The sequence below is a fragment of the Equus caballus genome, chromosome 3, assembly GCF_041296265.1.
Source record: "Equus caballus isolate H_3958 breed thoroughbred chromosome 3, TB-T2T, whole genome shotgun sequence".
NCBI classification, from domain to species: Eukaryota; Metazoa; Chordata; class Mammalia; order Perissodactyla; family Equidae; genus Equus; species Equus caballus.
In genome coordinates, this window is record NC_091686.1 from 92,745,654 (window position 1) to 92,767,208 (window position 21,555).

The following is a 21,555-nucleotide window of genomic DNA, read 5'->3' on the forward strand; positions in this document are numbered from 1 at the left end:
AGAATCTAGCCATGCCATGCCAGACATCTGACCTACAGAACTCTGAGCTAATTATGGGTGTTGTCTTTAGCTGCTATATTTGTGGTAATTCCTTAAGCAGAAATAGAAAACTAATACATACGGGCTCACATTAAGTGAGAAGAAATGGCAGACTGCCATGGCAGACGGGGGAGAAGGATGAGAAGCCTCAGAGGAGGCAGCTTGCTCCAGTGGATATCCTATTAAGGCTGGAGAACACACTAGTGGACTGTGTTGAGAGGAGGCCTGGAAGATACACCCCTTATCAGAGCAACAAGGAATGTGCTGGTAAGAGTGGCACCAGCAGCTCTCAGAAGTTCAGGGGCGGCTTTCCTCCATAGGCCAGCACTGACAACAGGAGAGGCCATTACAGACCTGGGCTCATTGACAGCAATGAGGATAAAAGGATCCAGAGACAATAGAGACCAGGTGAGCAACTTGCCCATCAGAAGCCAGGTTTATGTGGTTAATGATGATCATAATGAGTACAAAGGCTGGAATAGCCATCCAATTCTTCTCATGTACCACTTTCCTTCCCCACCCTCCACCTTTGCTAGGTATCAGAAAATCAAAACGTAGGATACAATCTATCAGTACCTACCCCTCAAACTCAAAGACTGTTCACTATTAGAAAATACTTAGCACTAATTCACCACCATGTTAGAATGTCAGATGAGAAAAACATTTAATATCATAAAATGCTGCAAAATTTTCGATAAAACTAGGCATCCATTTTAAAAACCTCTTATTGTGGTACTGGCATAAGTATAAACATATAGATCAATGAAATAGAACTGAGAGTTCAGAAATAAGTCCATACATCCATGATAAATTGATTTTCAACATGGGTGCCAAGACCATTTAATGTGGACCATTCAACAAATGGTGCTGGGATAACTGGATATCCACATGCAAAACAATAAAGTTGGACCCCTACCTCATATCGTATACAAAAATTAAACAAAATGAATCATAGACCTAAATGTGAGAGCTAAGACCACAAGACACTTGGAAGAAAACATAGGCATAATTCTTTGTGATCTTGGATTAAGCAACAGTGTCTTAAATATGATACCTAAAGGACAAGCAACAAAATAAACAGATAAATTGTACTTCAAAATTACAAACTTTTGTGCATTAAAGGACTATAACTAAAGTAAAAAGACAGTCCAAAGATGGGAGATAATATTTGCAAAGTATATATGTGAGATGGGTCTGATATACATATAAAGGACTCTTACAATTCAACAATAAAAATACAATGCAATTTCAAAATGGGCGAAGAATCTGAATAGACATTTGTCCAAGGAAGATATACAAATGGCTAAAAAGCACATGAAAAGAAGCCCAACATCATTAGTCACCAGCAAAATACAAATCAAAACCACAGTGAGATACCACTTCACACCCACTAGGCTGGCTAGAATTAAAAAGTCAGATAATTACAAGTATTGGTGAGGATGTGGAGAAATCGGAACCCTCCTACACCACTGATGGGAATGTAAAATGATGCAACCGCTTTAGAAAACAGTCTGGCAGTTCCTCAAACATAGAGTTAACCAGACAACTCAGCAATTCTACTCCTTGGTATATACCCCAAGAGAAATGAAAACTTATGTCCACGTAAAAACTTGTACACAAATATTTATAACAGCATCATTCTTAATATCCAGAAGGTGGAAATAACCCAAATGCCCATCAGTTGATGAGTGCATAAACAAAATGTGGCATATTCATACAACGGAATATTATTTGGCTTTCAAAGGAAGGAAGTTCTGATACTTTGTATTACATGGATGAACCTTGAAAACATCATGCTAAGTGAAAGAAGCCAGACACAAAAGGCCACATCTTGTATGACTTCATTTAAATGAAATGTCTAGAATTGGCAAGTCCATAGAGAAAGAAAGTAGATTAGCAGTTGACAGGAGCTAAGAGAGCAGGGGAATGGGAAGTGACGGCTGAGTGGGTATGAAATTTCTTTTTGGGGTGATTGAAAATGCTATAGAATTAGTAGTGATGGTTGCACAACTTTCTCAATATACTAAAAAAGCATTAAATTGTACACATTAAAATGATGAATTGTATGGTTTGTGAGTTATAGTTCAATAAAAAAAAACTTATTAAAATAGGGACAGTTCCATACATTTAATGTATACATTATCTGTAACAATACACACACACACACACTCATATGGCTGCTATGTGACTGGGACACACTGGGATGGTCACGCCAGTGGTAAAAATATCAGTACTTGTGGGCTTAGTCTAGGTGCTCCCGCTCTCCCAGTGCCCCTCCAGACCTCCACATAATAAAAAGGAATGAAGGATTACACCTGGCTTGTCAAGGCACTTTCAGGACCCTGCTCCAGCTACTGCACACTTTGGGATTTGGAGGCAGAGGGATATAGCGAGGAAATTATTAACCTTCTCCTTATGTACATTTGGATTGTTTCATTTGATACACAAATGTGGGTAGGGGTTTTTGCAATTAAACAATTAATAAAATTTGAGAAAACTATTTAAAATTATAGTAATTAAAGCATTGTCGTGTTAGTATAGAAATAGCCAAGCACCAATAGAATAGAATTACAGATCCACACAGAAGTATATATGGGATTACAGCATATACAAAAGGTGGCATTTTAAATCAGTGGGGGGAGGGGCAGGGGACGGATTTTCTGAGGAAAGAATAAAGTTTGATCATAAACAGATAAATCAATTATTTAAATACAAAAAGATGAAATTATAAAAATACTAAATGAAAACTGATAAAAGCATTTATAAGCTGAGGATCAATATAACACAAAATGTAGAAGCCATAAGGAAAAGATTGATACAATTGTCTACACAGAAATTTAAGATTTCTATAAAGCAAATTTTTATTAATATTTTAATTAAAAATATTTAAAACAAAAAATCTATGAAATATTTGTAATTAATATGAAAACAGCTAATATCCCTACTATACAATGACAAGACATATAAAAAGAAGAAAAAGATGAATAATACAGTTGAAAAAGTGGTAAAGAACATGAACAGGCAATTTACAAACTAATAATAACAACTGTAACAATTAACATTTATGGAACATTTATTATGTGCCAGGCACTGCTCATGTTTTAATATACTCATTCCCCACAAAGATCCAGTGAGGTGGGTAATGTCATAATCCATATGTGACAGCCACCCTTCCTTCTCCTCCTTTCACAGCACACTCTCCCACTTAACAGAAAAGTGCACTTACCTTATTATTGCACATTGTCCTGGGATGTTAAAATCTCTGGGGTGCTAAACAAAGGGACGACTCAAGAATGTGGCTCTCTTCTACCGTAGCACAGCAGAGGTAGGGAAGAAATCTTTAAGAGGACGCCAAACTCTCAGCAAAGCTCTGTTCTTGAACAAACTTCCCTCCTCTCTCTCTCCCTTTTTTCCTTCTTTCCTTTCCTCCCTTCCTTCCTTCTGCCCTCCCTCTTCTTCCCTCTCCTACTCCGTCTCCTTCCCTTCCTTAGTGCTATCTATCTATCTATCTATCTTAGAATTAAAATTAGGAGTAAATCATGGGGGCATATTAACATGCTTATTTGAACTAAAAAAGTCAGGCTTTTTCTGACAAGGTAAATCTCGGTTTGTTTTTTTTTTAAGATTTTATTTTTTTCCTTTTTCTCCCCAAAGCCCCCCGGTACATAGTTGTATCTTCTTAGTTGTGGGTCCTTGTAGTAGTGGCATGTGGGGTGCCGCCTCAGCATGGCCTGATGAGTGGTGCCATGTCCACACCCAGGATCCGAACTGGCGAAACCCTGGGCTACAGAAAAGTGGAGCGTGCGAACTTAACCACTCGGCCACTGGGCCAGCCCCCTCAACAGCATTTCTAACAAGTAGTTACAAACCTCTTCAATATACATGCTCCAATTTAAGCCCAAAGCCCAGATTATTCTGTCTTTATAATATGACTTTAAATATTACTTATGTGTTTTATACTATATTATAGATTAATTACTAATCATGGCTTACCTGAAATAAAATCTAGAAGATAAAATACAGATGTTACTCCATTTTTGCCAGATTACATTCTTAGAAACCTTATCCCTGACACACAAATTCAGAGTCATCCACAGAAATGAAATTTGGTTATATACCCGCAATAATTCTCTTTGCCACTAGATGGTGATTTAGCTAATGCTGTGCTGAGAAGCTCTCAGAATGTGAGGCTGGCTGTCAGCCCCCAACAGGAGCTACTAACTAAGGAGGTAGAGCTAAGTAAGGAGAGAAACGCAGGTGTGATTAACACGGCCACTTGTGAAACGGCAAAGGGGAAACACGAAATTAAATGGAGGGAGCAAACCATATGCATATTAAGAACCTACTATAAGAATTAAAGAAAAAGCGCACATGAGAAATAAGTAAAAAAATAGAAGAGACGTTTTAAAATACCTTATTAATTGTCACAGACTTGAAGAACCAACTGGTGTCACGTATTCTTAGCTCTACTCATTACTTTGATGTCCACAGTTCAGATGAATATCACTGTTTTTCTTCTTTTCCTCTAGTTTATTGCAGCATTTACCCAGAAGCTACTATAGTTATTTAGGCAATGTTTACCTCATTCCTGGTGGGTATCAAAGGCTAAAAGTGTCTATGAAATGTATGTTTTCAGATAACATCCAATTTTCTCTCTACTTTCTAAGGTTATTTTACATACTTATTTTTCTTGTACTGAGGCATAGATGTATCTAAAGCTTGGGATATAAAATTTGGATCCAATTTATCCAGAACCAGACAAGTCAAAGCCAAAATGCCTTAGCTTTACCAACAATAACAACAACAAAAAGAATCTTTTGGCATGCAAAAGAACACTCATGCCAAGCCATCGTAAAGGCTCAGCAGAAGCTACATAAAGTTGTAAAAAAAATTAGGCTATTTGGTCATATTAAAGTCTAACAAAAAGGAAGTGTAATGTCTTTAATACAACTTAGAAAATCATAATCATTCACTTTCAAAAATATTTGATCAAGTTGTTCAGAAGGACCCTTTTCTTTTTTACCTGTAAGGTTGTACTTTAATCCCATGGTCTTGAAATTCCAGTGCTTTCTTAACAACAGCTTCATTTTCTTCTGGATAAACTGAACATGTGCAGTAAACAACTGCTTGAGCTTTAGTAACTATATTTAAAGAAGATGTAATTAATATAATGATCCCAGTAACAATCCTAAACAAATTTGCTATGTTTCCAAACACCTATTTATGCTAGTACTGCATGGTTTTGATGGGAATGATTTCCACAGATGTTTGCATGGCTCTCCTTTAAAGCAAGTATTAGTAATGTTTCTGTGGCCAATAAATAAAGTAAATCTAGCTGGAGTTTTATGGAAATTGAAAATTCAATCAATGTGACCAACCTAGTTAGAAACAAACAAAAAATAAATACTGCAGATTACCATGAGCTCGATATTTCACCCCTTCTTCTACTGGCCATATCGCATAACTAGTTAAAAGGATTCTAGAAACAGACTTAGATGTGAATCCCCATTCTGTTACTCACTGCTGTATGAACCTGGGAAAATTACTTAAACTCTCAGATTTCTTATCTGTAATATGCAGTAATACTGCAACCTGCCACCCACTCATTTATTCACACTCATTAAGCACCTACTACATGCTAGGCACTGTTCTAGCCATTTGAGATACACAGACAAATATCCCTGCCCCTGGGGAGCTTATTTCCTGTTTTATTGACATGAATAAATAGGAAAATTATATAGTATTGTTAGGAGGTGATAAGTGCTATAGAAAAAAACAAAGAAGGTATGGAAGAGGGTTAGTTTCAGAAGATGATCCTCTAATTTTAAATAGAGTAGTCAGAGAAAGCATTAGAAAAATTATTTATCAACTTCCTAAACTTCCAACCAACACATTTCATAGATCATATACATACTATCATGTTCAAATTAATATTTATTAGCAGCATCAACTAAAAGGGCAGATCTCCTCTGTGCTTTCCATTTCACCTTATTTCTCCCTCACGTATGCTATATCTTTATGTCTTGAATTATCTATACCCACATATTTATCTTGGAGCCTTTGGAGGTCAGGATTTACTCACACTCATATCCCTAACACCAAACGTAATGCCTAGCCCAGAGTAGACAGTTGATAAACACTGACTGAATTCATAAAAATTTATGTAATTTCTCAGAGACTTCTAAATTTCCATATCCATGTGTGGAAGGGCAGTGGTACTCAAAATCTAAATGGTACTCAAAGATAAATGCAGTGATTGAAGCAATAATATAAATACTTAAAGAGCTTTGTTACTCAGGCTTCAAATCCAGAGATCTAGGCTTTATCTATAATTGCATCTCTCTATTCTCTATTTAGCATTAAGGGAAATAAGAGTTTGATTACTATTTGGATTGTAGAAGAGTTGTTAGGCTCAGGAACAAGGACAACAGAAAAATTACATCAAGTAAGAAGCCAAAGAAAAGAAATAGAGAAGATGAAACTACAATAATAGATATACAGTACATAATTATTTTCACATCAGCAACAAGAAACTCTTAACTATGCTTGCTAAACTATATTTTTAAAAGACAGATTAAACTGGTAAAAATATTTTGTTATTTGAAGGTGCTGAGTTCTGGAAAATTCACTTATGATTCATACCTCATTGACTGATTATAATAAATAAATGATTTTTCTAGGATTTACAATATATTTTAGGGTTGCACAGATAACAAACTTACATTTCATTGCATGTGTTAGCTGTTCATACTGCTGTTGAGCAAGAACATGAAGTTTATCTTCTGATGTGCCTCCTTGAGAGAAATCTTTAAGTAAACCTGTATCTAAAAGCAAATCAATGCTTTTAAATATATAAGTATTAGATGTTTTCCATATATTCCTATTATCAAACTGCTATTTAATTTTTCAATCATTTTCCCTATTAATGAGAGTTTTCATGGAAAATATTTATTAAAACTAGATAGTATTGTAAAAATGTTGACTTAAAATTAAAAAACTGAATTGATAAAGGTAATTTTGTTTAGTTTTAATATTGTTTTCTTTTTTCTCCAAGTTCTCCTGGGATAGTCATCCAAGCAGCCAAATAAGTCCTTTAGGTAGAGAAGAGAGGATGCAGTTAGTCTGGAGGCTAATAGAGGAGCAGAGAAGATTGATTTTGCACAGTAGAACTGATGGGCTATAATCAGATCTGAGTAGGAAAGAACACAAATGGATACAGTAGAAAACATTAACTCACCAAAAGAAATTCTGGAAGATAAAAATTCAGGGAAGCAACTCATGTCTTCATAACAGATCAAGAAACTCTTGCAGTAATCTTTTTTAATTTCTAAAACTAATTTTAACATATTTCTTGATAATATTAACTAAGACATATTGAATGATACTCTATATCGATTATCTTATTCAACAACCCTTGGAGCATTATTTTCTCTTTTAATATTGAGAAAAATGTTTAATACACATTAAACATATCTAAGGTCACATAGCTATTAGTACAGAGCCAGGATTCTAGTTCAGAAATCTAACCAGGGAGCCCACATTTCTAGCCTCTGTATTATTCCGCCTCTCAGTAACTCCCTGGAGTACCAGAGCCAATTATTTAGACCATCTATTTGGCTGCTCCTCATTCCAGTAGTATCACTGAAGATTAATAAAACTTCATTTCTTCCCAATTTAGTTTTATACTTCACATTTTTCTATCTCTATTCTAAAACTATCAGTCACTTTTTAAAGGACTATTTACATATTATACTCTAAAACCACATCAATTACCTCTTTCATCCCACTTTAAAATAATTCCAAGTTGTTAGCAATGACCAATTTGATATATTCCTCAATGGTTCTAATATTTTTCAATATTAAAATATTTTTCAAAACTATTTCATGATTGCTCCCTTCCACTTACTATCTAAATGTGATAAAATAATGTTTTAGATTCATCCCCACTAGGTTTCTGGCTACTATTTCTACCACACTCGCTAGGTCAGCAGTTATTTTCTCCAGCTATTACCTCATCAGAGCACAGTTTCCTTCAAAAGCCCTCCTTTTTTTCCCCAGGGTTGTCAAAGACCACTTCTTGGCTTATCCTGTCACCTCTTCATCAAGGCTTTCAAAACACTGCCAATACCTAGGAAACTTTTTACTTCTCTCTTTTCATCATTTGTAATTCCCTTTGGGCTTTTCCCCCCAGCCTCTAGTTTATTTTTCCCTATGGCTTCCTTTTTTCTGCATTCTCACTTCAAGATGGCCCAGGATAAGACCAGAGTCTCAGACTTCTAAGCTCTTGGTTCTCTTGACTGCAATGCTTTCCTATAGCTGCTGCTGTTTCCTCCTCTCTTATTTCAGTGTCTACTAACTCTTCTTCTCTGATCATTTCCCAAAATTAGTGTAGGAATTTTCTCAGCCTACCATTCTCCCATCTGAGTTGGTTTTTCTTCTGTTTAACTCTTACTGGAAAGAAATTTTCTATAGCAAGTCAAAATTCCACATGGTACAGTGTAAGCCCAGTTGAAGATGGTGTGGTACAGTGGAATTCTTTTTATAGCGTAGTATAGTGGAATGTGCTAACTGAACTGAATTTGAATCCCAGCTTCCCTACTTACTAGCTACATGACCTCAGGCAACCTGAAAAATTTCTCTGAGTCTTGGTTTTTTCCCCCTTATAAAATAGAGATAATAAAATGACACAGCCTCAAAAAGTTATTGTAAATATTAAGTGACAGTGCATGCACACTACCTAGAATACTGACTGGGACACAGTTGTGCTCAATAAATATTAGTTCCTTTCCCTCCATTTCTTTTTCTCCATTTAAAATTCTGTCCTTACTAGAAACAGAAAACAATTACCATACTCTGAATGTTGATAGAATGTCTTCTTTCTCTAATATTCTAGTTAACCTTACCTATGCCTTTCAATGTAAACAAGGGATTAAAGTAAGAATCAGTTTCAGTTAACACTAGGATTAAGAGAGTGATTCAAAGTGCCAGCCTCGGGGTCAGAGCGGTTGTATTTGAATCCAGCCTCTGTCACTTACTAGTCAAATGACTCTGGGAGGCTCCAAAATCTGAGCCTCAGAGTCCACATTTGTAAAATGGAGATAATAAGAGTACTACTTTACTGAGTTCTTGTGAGGATTTGATGAAATAATCCAAGCAAAGTGCTTAACTCAGTGCCTTACATACAAGTGCTCAATAAATGTTAATGTTAAATAATATTTTAAAGTTTATTAAAGAAGAAAATATTTCTAGAATTAATATTTAATCTGGGGTATTCATATCATAAAACACACATACTGGAGGCTAAAGAAGTCTTGAGTTTGAAATAGTCCGATTATGATTTAATTAGGATTGTATATAGAGCATAAGCTCCAGAGTAAGGCAGATCTAAATTTGAATCCTGGCTCTGTTACTAACTAGCTGTGTGACCTTATACAAATGAATTACAGTAGACGCGCCTTATCTGCAGTTTCACTTTCTGAAGTTTCAGTTACTGGTGGTCAACTGCAGACATCACCTGCTCCTGACACCCAGCCATTGACATCGTGACGGCTCAACGATCCTCCTTCTGACTATAGTGAGGTCTGTGGTAGCCTAATGCCACTTCACAATGTCTGCGTCAGTCACCTCACTTCATCTCATCAGTAGCCGTTGTATCATCTCACATCATCACAAGAAGGGTGAGTACAGTACAAGAAGATATTTTGAGAGAGAGAGACCACATTCACATAACATTTATTATAGCATATTGTTATAATTATGCTATCTTATTATTTAGTTAGTGTTGTTAATCTCTTACTCTGCCCAATTTATAAAATAAACTTTATCATATGTATAGGAAAAAACATAGTCTATATAGGGTTCGGTACTATCCAAGGCTTCAAGCATCCATTGGAGGTCTTGGAACATACCACCATGGATAAGGGAGACTACAGTAATCTTTCTGAGTCTCAGTTTTTTCATCTATAAAATGCTGAGAAATTTTCATGCCTATATTTTGAGCTCTGGTAAATACGAGAATACCATACTGGCCAGCATCTGTTCTAATTACCTACATCATTCCAATTATGAAATATTTTTAATATCCCCCTTGCCCATATCTCACAGGATTGGTATAAGAATTAAGTGAAGTAATGGGTGTAAGTACTTTATACTTAGTAAGTACTTTATACATGGTAGCTATTCATTAATCAGATATATCTGATATGTCATTTTAATGATTTTAAATAATTTTATTTTTTAAATTATTAACCACAAATTTCAATAATTTAGAAATTAAAAATTAAAACAAGTACCTTCATGCTCATTTAAAATAAATTCTACTGGATTACTAACACCCAGTCCTGAACAACGAGGGAGCAGCAGGATCACTTTAACTTTCTGTAATCTATGGTCCTTTGAGTCAATGTTAATAAATGTCTCAGGAAGTATTTCAACATCTGGGAGGAAAAAAAACCAGAAAAATTAATGTAAAAATATTAATTAAAAATCTTAATGCAGTATGTAATTATATCTATCATTGTTCATTTTTAAATCCTCAACCCCAACAAAAGTCATTTTAATGCAGCCAGAAAAGAGGGCTATTCTTCTCTGATAACTTTTCAAATACATGAATTTTCTTAATGGAGTGCTTTCTCTTTCACTTGAGAGAATAACTTTGAAGTTTAAATATCTTCTACATAAAATGTAATGTAAATTTTCCATTCTGAACGTCAGATTCCAAGCAGTATGATGTAGGAGAGGCAAATGGGCTTTGGAGGCAGAAATACCCAAGTCTTCTCCCAACTTCACCATTTACTAGCTGCATGACAATCTCTCTAAGCTCCTTTCCTAATGCATAAAATGGGATAATAATGCCTACCTCATCTATTGTGCTGACGATTGAGGTAAAGTAGTTAAGCTTTACATGGTGCCTAGTATACAGTAAGTGTTCAGTATTGGTTATTTCTCGTTCCTATTTTTTTTTCTTTTTCTTTTTTTGAGGAAGATTAGCCCTGAGCTAACATCTGCTGCTATTCCTCCTCTTTTTGCTGAGGAAGACTGGCCCTGAGCTCACATTTGTGCCCATCTTCCTCTATGTTATATGTGGGATGTCTACCACAGCATGGCTTGCCAAGTGGTGCCATGTCCGCACCTGGGATCCAAACCTGGCGAACCCTGGGCCAACGAAGTGGAACGTGTGAACCTAACCACTGCGCCACGGGGCCAGTCCCTCTCTTTCCCATTTTTAAGCCCTGTTTATATTTTATCTTCCCTAGAAAAAATGAGTATCAGTAGCGATTATGAGGCACTGTAATTTAGTTTAAGAGAGTCCACCCTCCCTCAGTTACAACTCTCTGTGCCCCTACCTTAAGGCCACCCCCTCACTTCTGCAATGGCTCCCACTTCCCTCAACTGCTGAGGAGTCACTCCTGAAACTGCCCTACTCACCTCCTTTCTCTTGCCTGGTCAATTTTTCCCCTCTTTTTATTCTGTCTCTTTTGAATTTTTTTAAAAAAATCAAGTAGGCCTTTTCCTTTTTTCCTCTATTTTTAACTTTTTATTGGAAAAGTTAAAATATAGACAAAATAGATATAATATATAATAAATTCTCAAGTACCCATCATGGAGCTTCAACAGTGAACCATTCATGCCCAATCTTGTTTCACCTATATCTGCACCCACTTCCACCACCCCCATATTATTTTGAATCTATAAATATTTCACCATATAGCTCTAAAAGATAAAAACTCCCTTTAAAATACAACCACACAAAGTTCTTTTAAAAATTCCTCATTATCATCAAATAATAATGGCATCTAATCATGGCTCTAATTTCCCCATAGTCTCACACACGTCAAAAATTGTTTACAGTTTCTTTGAATCAGGATCTAAATAAGGAACATACATTACAATTGGTTGATAAGTCTTAATTTTCTTTTTATCTATAGGTTCCCTTTCCATTTTTCTTACCATTTATTTCTTAATGAAACTTGGTTATTTGTCCTACTAGAGTTTCCCAGTCTGGATTTTGCTAATTGCTTCCCTAGAGTGTAGTTTCACATGTTCCTGTCTTCTGTGCTTCCTATAAATTAGTAGTTGGATCTTTAGAAGCATAATTAGATTCAGATTCTTTTTTGTTCTTTTTTTCTTTTTTTTGGTGGGGAGGAGAACAAAACTACTTCATTATTGGTGTCATATTCATCCATTAAGCTGCCTTTGTGGTATCAGGAAAGGGGTTGCAAAATAGTCATATTCTAATTCTGTCATCCTTTTTTCATTTATTACCTAGAATACTTCTAAAAGGAGAAACTTCCTTTCCTCTACTGCTTGGTTACCCAGTAGTTCCTATCATCTCTGTTAACTAGGCAAAAGGTGGTCAACAACTTGAGAACTCTAACGTGTACAGAGGTAATAACTGCAGAGAGTAGCCACTACCAACCATGGCTGAGAGAAAAGTGAACAAGGAACTTAGAAAGTCAGAAGAGCACGGCCCCTGCAAGGCTGAGATTCAGATCTCTGCAAAGAAGGCAAGGCTAACACTGCCAAGACTCCTGCACAGCCACCACAGGGATAAACAAACACTGGAAGAAAAACAAAAGTCCTTTCTCCTTCCTCTTCCAGTCTTGCAGTGTCTCTCCAGCACCTTCTAATGGCAGAGCCTAATATTTCTGAGCCAGCTGGCAACAGAAAAAGAATATTGGGAGTACAGTTTTACCTTATTAAAAAATAACAAATTCAAACATTTTTAACATTTCTAAATCTTGTAGAACAGTAAGCACCAAAAAAATAAATATTTGTACATACTTTTACATCCCATTTTTGTGAAAAGGTTCATCAGTTTAGGATCCTTAGCTTGTGATTGTACTCCACACACAAATATTTTTGAGGTATTATTATTTGTTAGGACTGACATATGGGCAACTGTGTACCACGAACCTGTATTGACCATTAAGATATCATCATCCATGTTTAATAAAGCTTTTATAGAATGGACAGCCAGACTTCGAGATTTGTCCTACAAGACAAGGGTATGATTAGAACTTCAAAGAGTTAGACTAGAAGCATGAACTGACTTCATTTTGCCTTAGGTAAAACAAAGTACTTGGTAGGAATTTGAAGAGATACCTAATCCGTTTTAGTTTAAAACATCTTAATATATGTTAAAATACAAAATTAAAAAAGATAACTGATATAAACTGATTTAAAACAAAGACCCTAACTTTGTTTAGCCTAAATTACGACTGTTATCATTTAACTTTTATATAGTGATAAGGCAATGCCAAAATACCAAAAACATGATTAACAGATTAATGATGTCCTGCCTTAGCTCCCATTCTTACCCCTTCAGGAAAACCCACTCCTCTGCTACTGCCATTCTTTCATTACATTGTCATCTAAATGCTGCTAGTTCACAGATATTAAAATTAAGGATGGTCGACAAGCTTATAAAAGAGGGCTAGGTAGACTGGATTTCTGCAGTTGATCTCAGTGCTCACTAGGATGTTACCGTAAAATAAGGGCAAGAGCTTCTGCCCAAGAATGTGAGTACAGTGAAGGCATAAACCATAGAAGACTAGGGTGAATCTGAGGCAGGAATTGGAATCTAAGGACATAAAAATTAACAACAATTTTTCAGACCTTTTATTTTTCATTCTATTGAAACCACATTATACCTCACATTCTCTTCCTGCATTAATAGCCATTATACACTTCTTACAAACCAAAGCTGTAAGCCTATGTCAAAGAGATAAGGGGAAAGTATTACACATTGCATTTTCAAATGCAGGATGGCACTAGCATCTTGCCCAGAAAGGCAAGGAAGAAAAGGTGTTATTCTACCTTCTTTTGAATCATCCCTTGGGAGAGAAAAATACAGCCTTTGAGCTGCCAGCAACACAAGTATCCCCATCCATGCAGTCTAGGGAGGAGAATATGTCCTCTACAACCGCACGTGGGACAAAGATGCCAAAGTATAATAGGAACACTGATTGTAGAGGTATTAATTTTATTTAAGGTGAAAATTAGGCCTTTTGAACTTCCCTGATAATCTGTAAAATATATAATCAGTTTGTCAGGTTTTATTTTTAAGTGGAGGGATTCTTTGTGTAAGTAGGATTATTGAGAACCACAATGAATGTAAATGTTTATTTACCTGAAATATAAGTTTATACTCTTTGAAAAGATCTATATTTAGAAGGTCATTTTTAAGATGAGATGGAAAAATTAAGACATCATAGCAATGCTGGTCCACAGCAAAGACTTTATCACCAATATGTGGTACAGATTTGACTTTATGATAGCCTTTTTTCTTCAAACTATGATAAACTTCTTCAGGGCTGTAAATATACAACATTAGGTTGTAATTACAAATATAATACATTAAAAATGTATTAACATTAGCATCTTTTTCCTACAATAAGTAAAAATACCACTGCATGTATTGCATCTAATGGAACTTAAATTGTAGCCAACAATAAGTTAAAAGATCATTAGAGACAGAAAAGTTAACATATTTATGTAATTACCTTTGGTAATTTGGTGATAAGATCCTGAACCAAACTATGATTCCCCAATCACTCTCCCAGATGTGCCCCCCTCCATTAAAAAGGTAATATTTCTTACCATATTATTTTGAAAGGCTAGTGACTTGAAATATGAATAAAGAATTTGATTAAAACTCTTACCTGATTTTACAAGTATTTATCCAAGCATAAAGTGGCAAAGTGGAGGCCCTTAGTTCCTGGTTCCTAACTGTTTCTGGAAGAATGTGGTAAATTGAAAGGGCATCATGTTTGATTCGATATCTTGCCAATGCTGCAGCCAATTTTGTCTTAAAACTAGAGATAGAAAATCCATTCTTAGTGACTACTGCATTAAAGACAAGACTATCAATTTTCCACTGGAAACATTAACAAAGCAACTTTAAAATTTTAACAAGTCTTCTATAATTCTATTTCAAATTTTCTAAGTCTAAAATAACAATTTGCCATATGTGAAAACAGAAATCCAATAATCCTGCTTCCTTTTTCCAGTTTTTGCTGCCCCTGTATAGTTGTGCATCTCCTCAGGTATTTACATTAATCGCTGATTGAGAGACAATTTTATGTAGTGGAAGAGGTGTAGGATTTAGAGCCGAAACTTGAAATTCAATCCAGGTTCTGTCAGTAACCAGCTATGTGACCTCAGGTATGTTACTGAATCTCTTTTCTCAGCCTCTGTTTTCTCCTCTGTAAAATGTGGTTGACTTTCCTTGCTATTAATGTGATGATTACCAATTGCGTGTGAAATACTTAGCACAGTGCCTGGCACATGGCAGGCACTCATTACAGGCTAGTTATCATTACTTAATAAGATTAAGGAACTTTCATGAATCTGTATCCAGTCCTTCCCAGTTCTGATTATCCCATGCCTCAAAGTTCCAAATAACAGAAAAGAAAAACAAGAACTGGTTAGCGTCACCATGAGGACCCAAGGATTTTCCTTGATCTCATGGCCAACGTTTTTAATGAATGAGAATACAGGACTTACTCTTGACCCATGTTCATAACGTTTCCACAGGAGGAATCTAACTGAATAATAAATCTCAAGGATAACCTTGAATGAGAAATGGGGAAGAGATGCCACAAAAAAGGGCAAGCACAACCTGAGTGGTGTGTGTGGCTGCAGAAAGTTTAAGAAGATTAAGCTTCTTATCCACTCAGTAGAATGAGAAACTTTCACCCAAGAACGTGTTTATGTATGGATGTGTATACATGCACGAGGGGGAGAGAGAAATAGAAAGAGAGAGAGAGAACACAGGGGCATGGGAGAGGAGAGGGAAGGGTTATCAAACATTAAACCTTCTAGGGCTATGATAAACTCAGATATGTGCAGTGCTATGTTCTAATGTCACAGAACTACAGGAAGGAACACTAAGAACAATTACATAATATATTAATGCACATCAAAGAATAAATTGATATAAAGGGGGTGAGTTACTGTTCTATATTATACACTGTGAGCTGTTTCTGAATACAGACTATTTTGTTTAAAACGTCCTTCCAAATATCTATGTAGTTCAAATTTACCATAATAAATGTTATTGAATGAATCATTCAATCATTAAATATAGAGATTAGAGCTGGGAAGCCTAGAAAAATAAACGTGTTGTGTACATAGAAAGAGCACAGCGAGAAATAATTTTCCAAATTTCTAGATAGCAAACATTTCAGACTGTGAATTTTAATACAATTTAATCAACCACAAAGTAATTTAAAGTATATATACAGTTATAAAGATTTTTATATAAATATGCAATATCAGACTGAAGACAAAAACCAAATCCAAATGCTATTAGGATAACCAGACATATTACTTCTGTAAATGAAATATCCTGTGGTTACTAAAAAAACTTCTTCCGTAGCTGTAAGGCAAGCTGCAATGATGAAAACGGAAGCAGAAGTAGCCTTATCCCAACATTCTTGATTCAGAAGTCCATCTCCTGCTACAATTTGAATGTTATCACAGAGTTACCCAATTATCTCTTTTACCAGCATCCCTGTTGTACGTACAACCAGAACTTTCTTTCTATATGTTAAATTGTAGTTATGTAATTCATAAGCTTAAGTTTTAAATGAGCCCATTACCTACAGGACAGACTCTAAATTCCTTATCATAATACACTAGGATATTAAAAATTTAACCTGAACCAACTCTCCCTTCCTCAATTCCCACCACTCCCATCCACAACACTATCGCTAGTTACATACTGAACGATTTGCCACTCCTATAACATGCCACATGCCCTCGCCCTCTCCCTCTCGCCCCTTCTGCAGTATGGTTTGGACTCTGCAAACAGATTACCTAGGTTCAAATTCTGGTTCCACCAACTACTAGCAATACGACTTCAGACAAGTTATTTAGTTTCTCTAAGCTCTAGGAATTAAGAATAAGTACCTTACTTACAGAGTTGTTGAAAAGAAAAGATACTTTTGAATTAAATACTTTTGTATTTAAAGTCAGGCTATTCAAGAAATGATAATAATATGTTTATTCCTTTACTACTATTAACCAAGTACTGTGATCAGAGCTGGACTATAAAGATTAATATGATGAATGTTATAAGATACACAGATAAAGGAGAAAGCAAATGTACTGGGAGAAGAACAAGAGTTAGCCCAAAGGAAATTCTACGAGGAGGAGAAACTGGAGCTAACTACTAAAGGAGGAGCAAGAATTTCCCAGACCACAAGAGGAGAGAAGACACACAGATAGCCTGAGTTTTCCAAACCAAAAAGGGAGAAAAGACACACAGACAGAGGGCAGAGCACCATAAAGATATGGAGGCGTTGGGGCTGGCCCCGTGGCCGAGTGGTTAAGTTCGCGCGCTCCGCTGCAGGCGGCCCAGTGTTTTGTTAGTTCGAATCCTGGGCGCGGACATGGCACTGCTCAGCAGACCACGCTGAGGCAGCGTCCCACATGCCACAACTAGAAGAACCCACAACGAAGAATACACAACTATGTACCGGGGGGCTTTGGGGATAAAAAGGAAAAAATAAAATCTTTTAAAAAAAAAAAAAAAAGATATGGAGGTGTTAAACAACAAAGATTTACAGAGCATGGGGTAGTGAGAGATCCAGGGCTCAAATCACAAAAAATCTTACACACCATGCATAGGAAGTAGGAATTTTTTTCTGCAGGAAATGGAAAGGCATTTAAGGATAGAGACATAAAGTTAATTCATGAACAAATATTTGCATTCTTACGATATTCCAGGCACTGTTTTAGGTTCCAGAAACAAAGGAGTGAGCAAGGAAGATGCCATTCCTGACATCACCAAGTATAGAGTCTGGTAGGGAGAGACAAAGCAATTATTTTAAAAGGTCCCAAGTACTAATGCCAAGGGAAGGCAGGCTGCTATGGTGGCACAAAGGAGAGGCACTGCTACGGGAGTCAAGGGAAGTTTCCCAGGAGCTAGGTTTAAACTAAGCCATCGGGGAGAAGTAGGAGTTAGCCAGGAGTAAGGGAGGGGTGTGAGAAGAGCTGACCAGTGTTCCAAGTAGAGGGAGCATCACATATGAGTTATCTGCCAATTCTGAAATATGTGTCTGAGAAATTGAGTGATATGCAGAGCTTCAATGACTCATGGGGCAGGGAACAAAAATGGAAATGCGGGGCATGCCAAGTTTATGGAAGAGGGGCTCTGATAAAGTCCCAGGCTTTAGAATGGGTCACCAAATGACAAGCCCAGGAAAACGTAAAAAGGAATAACTGGTCTTCACAGGGACTGAAGCCCTGTGAACTTCTAATTATTGCGATCTCTGATTAGAATTGGTCACCTGGGCTTGTTAGTGTCCCAAGTCTGGCTGCCAGTAGCAAAGTATATGCTCTCTCTAAAGGAAGATAACATCGTAGGGCTCAAACGAGATAAACTAATATTACATGTAAAATCAAATTATACCTAATATAGTGTATCCCAAGAAACTTTATATCCATAAATCATAGCAAAAAAAAAAGCTATCCTAATGTTTCCATTTATAGTAGAAACCCACTGGTTTGTATTGTAAGCACCCCTTCCCTTCTGGGAATAGAACCTCTCCGCTTCTGAAAATGTTCCTTCCCGCCCTCCATTCACATAATGTTCTTGGGAAGTATCTCTGACTGACTCTATCTCCTTGGCCACAGCTGATTGGTAGGGGGTGGGCACTTGACTCAAACCAAGGTCAAGCAATTTTTCGGGTGTAGCAACAAAGAGGAAAGCCAGACTCTCTAGTGCTTGGTGCTATAAAACGTAAAGCTCCTGAGTTGTCAGCCGCCAAGTTTTCCATTCTGGGAACAAAGAAAGATGAAAGAATGAAGCCAAAGCACACAGAGAAGCAGACACTAGAGTTGAAGAGAGTCCTGATGATATTTTAGTCAAAAGACTTAGTTACTAGAAGCGCAGCCACAGCACTGCCCTTCCTGCAGTCTCAGTGTTCAATTCTGCCACGAGAGGCCTGGTCAGAAATGCTCCCTGTTCACCTCTCCAGTTTGAGGTGGGGTCCTGCCAGCTGCCAAAAAGAATCCTAACTGATATACCATTTTCTTTTCATTAATTTCTTAAAGAAATGGGTTTTACTCCTTTTTGGCTTCAAAATTTTCAGAAATTTTATTTAACAATGAACAAAATAACTCAAGTTTCTGAATGCCATTACTAATGCCTAACACATCAGAAATGTGATTCTCTTTAAATATAAATTGAATATTTTCTTAATGACAAAAGATAATCTTCAGTGAACTGCTTGAATGTCTCATAAAAATATAAAGTCAGGCATTGTCCTGACAGCTGTTTCAGACTATTCACTAAGTAAGTGAAATAGGTTAATAAGCATTTCCAAAGAAGGGGTGGAGAGAGTATGAGAGAGAAAATCTCATGAACAAGTATTTAGGGAGCATTTTGGCAAATGAGAAACTCTGAAGCATTATGGGGAATGAGAAATTTGGAGAAGATGAGAAAAAGGATATATCAGAGCAAATGTTATTTACCACAGAAATACATGGTTGGCTTAACGTTTATAAATCATTCAATGTAAATTACCTTACCGTATTAATAGAATAAAGAAGAAAAAACAAATGATCATTTCAGCCTCCCAAAACTCTGATCTCTGTTTTCTTAACTTAGCAAGACAACCGTTTTCCTCTTGGCATTCCCCTTCCTGCACTGCAGCTGGAAAGTACCTCTAGGCATGAAGCCAGGACTACTCTAGGGCTCACCTCACTTGTTTTTATTCTCTCAGGGATCAAGTTTCTGTGCTGCTTCTTGTCTAATGTCCAAAACCTTTGCCTCATATATTTTGTCCAGTTTTCTCATTATTTACAATAGGAAGACAAGTCTGATCCAAGATACTCTCTCATGACTATATAATTACATTTTTAAAATATCACACTACCTACCATGTGGAATGGATTGTGGGAAAGTAAGAATTATAGGAAAGGAAACCAATGAGGAGGCTATTGCCTCCCATTGACAAGTGACAAGTCCAAGTGACGATTATGGTGGCTTGGATTTGGATGGTAGTAATGGATGGAAAGAAGTAGATTTAGCATGTTTTCCAACTGGAGTTACAGGACTCGATGCATTAGGTGTGGTATGGGTGCAGGGGAGGGGAAGAAAAAAGAATCAAGGATGCTATCAAGGTAGACAGTGGGGCCTCAGCCGTAATGTGGAGACTTCAGGACGAATACCTTGGGGTGGGGTAGGAGTATCGACTACAAAGTCCTTCCCCTCCTGCTGCCTTTCTAGTCTTTCTGTGCCCATTCTCCAATTCTGCCTCACAAAAGTCCAACAAATTATTTGGCAGAAACATTCTTGGGTTAGTGTGAGGGCATGAGGAGTAAGAAAGGAAGAGGCTGTGGCCTTTTTTTTTTTTAATCTAGTCACATAGTATTAAAAAGTTGCATTTTATACAAGGAATGAGTTCTTTTTTTTTTTTTTTTGAGGAAGATTAGCCCTGAGCTAACATCCGTGCCCATCTTCCTCTACTTTATATGTGGGATACCTGCCACAGCATGGGTTGATAAGCAGTGCATAGGTCCTGGCCTGGGAACCGAACTGGTGAACCCCAGGCCCCAGAAGTGGAGTGCACAAACTTAACCACTGCGCCACCAGGCCAGCCCCAAGGAATGACTTCTTAAAAACCTTGCATATGTCAAAAATGGTAAGAGGTGTCATCTTGGACTATACCTCTAAAGCCATGAATAAATGAAGAAAAAGATACAAATTGGTACATAAAGTGATAAAACACCAGGATCCCTGGTACAGGCAACAGCAACAAAGGTCAAACACAATTTTCCTAAGGAGAAAATCATTCTCATTCAATTTCTTGCTAAATAATTACTTCTTCCTCTATCACCTCTTAAAATTAGTCTTTATGCCCTCAGTAGAAACATACTATGGTATACTTCAAGTTTACAATGATTTTACTTCCCTGGGAACAACAGCGCCCAGCTCCAAGCCCCAGAAGATCTACAGAGGTTGGCTTCCAGCATCCTGTTTGAGTTCACAATCCCACACCATTGGCTATGGGAAGCGGCCAGAGGGAATGCATCTGATCCACATGGAACCAATCAAATTTCCAGGGATTTAGAATTCAGAATTGGGTTGTAGAGATACGAAGTTAGTCTAAGTGAAGAAACTAACATACAACTGTAACATGTAAGCTCAGAAACTGGGGTGCAATGGTAGGGCCTTTCCTACGTAGACCAGAGAAGCAGAGAAGGCAGATCTTCAGAGAAAAAGAGAATGAAGCAGATACTAAGAGAGAAGCAGAGATAAAGTCCTGACATCTTTCCAGTTCCTGATTTCATTTTCTTCCTGAGTCCTTGAGTTGCATGAGATATCCCGGTATCTTTGTAAGAATATTTTTCAATTTTGCTCAAGTTAACTGATGATGGCTTCTACTACTTGAAAACTCTTGATTAAAACTCTCGATTAAAACTCTCTGGCATTAGCTTTATACATATATTTTCTCAGCACGGCTCTACTATTCTCTGTTCAGTCACTAAATACAAGCATTTCTC

General features: G+C 36.8%; 1 protein-coding gene across 19 annotated transcripts in view; it reads right to left on the minus strand.

Moving 5' to 3' along the window:
* Nucleotides 1-21,555, minus strand: part of NSUN7 (NOP2/Sun RNA methyltransferase family member 7) — a 72,342-nt gene that overhangs the window by 39,994 nt on the left and 10,793 nt on the right. For 12 of the 19 annotated variants that reach the window (XR_011437614.1, XR_011437616.1, XR_011437620.1 and 9 more), the window contains exons 5-10: nucleotides 14,703-14,855; nucleotides 14,171-14,354; nucleotides 12,823-13,033; nucleotides 10,332-10,475; nucleotides 6,762-6,863; nucleotides 5,063-5,180 (exon numbers count right to left, since the gene is read on the minus strand). Coding sequence is in view for 7 of the 19 variants with exons in the window: in XM_070263935.1 (XP_070120036.1) it covers nucleotides 5,063-5,180; nucleotides 6,762-6,863; nucleotides 10,332-10,475; nucleotides 12,823-13,033; nucleotides 14,171-14,354; nucleotides 14,703-14,855 (912 nt within the window). In the remaining 12 variants the exon portion in view is untranslated. Of the gene's footprint in view, nucleotides 1-4,452; nucleotides 5,181-6,761; nucleotides 6,864-10,331; nucleotides 10,476-12,822; nucleotides 13,034-14,170; nucleotides 14,355-14,702; nucleotides 14,856-21,555 lie in introns of all 19 variants that reach the window. The other 7 variants (XR_011437623.1, XR_011437622.1, XR_011437621.1 and 4 more) reach the window with 2 other exon arrangements.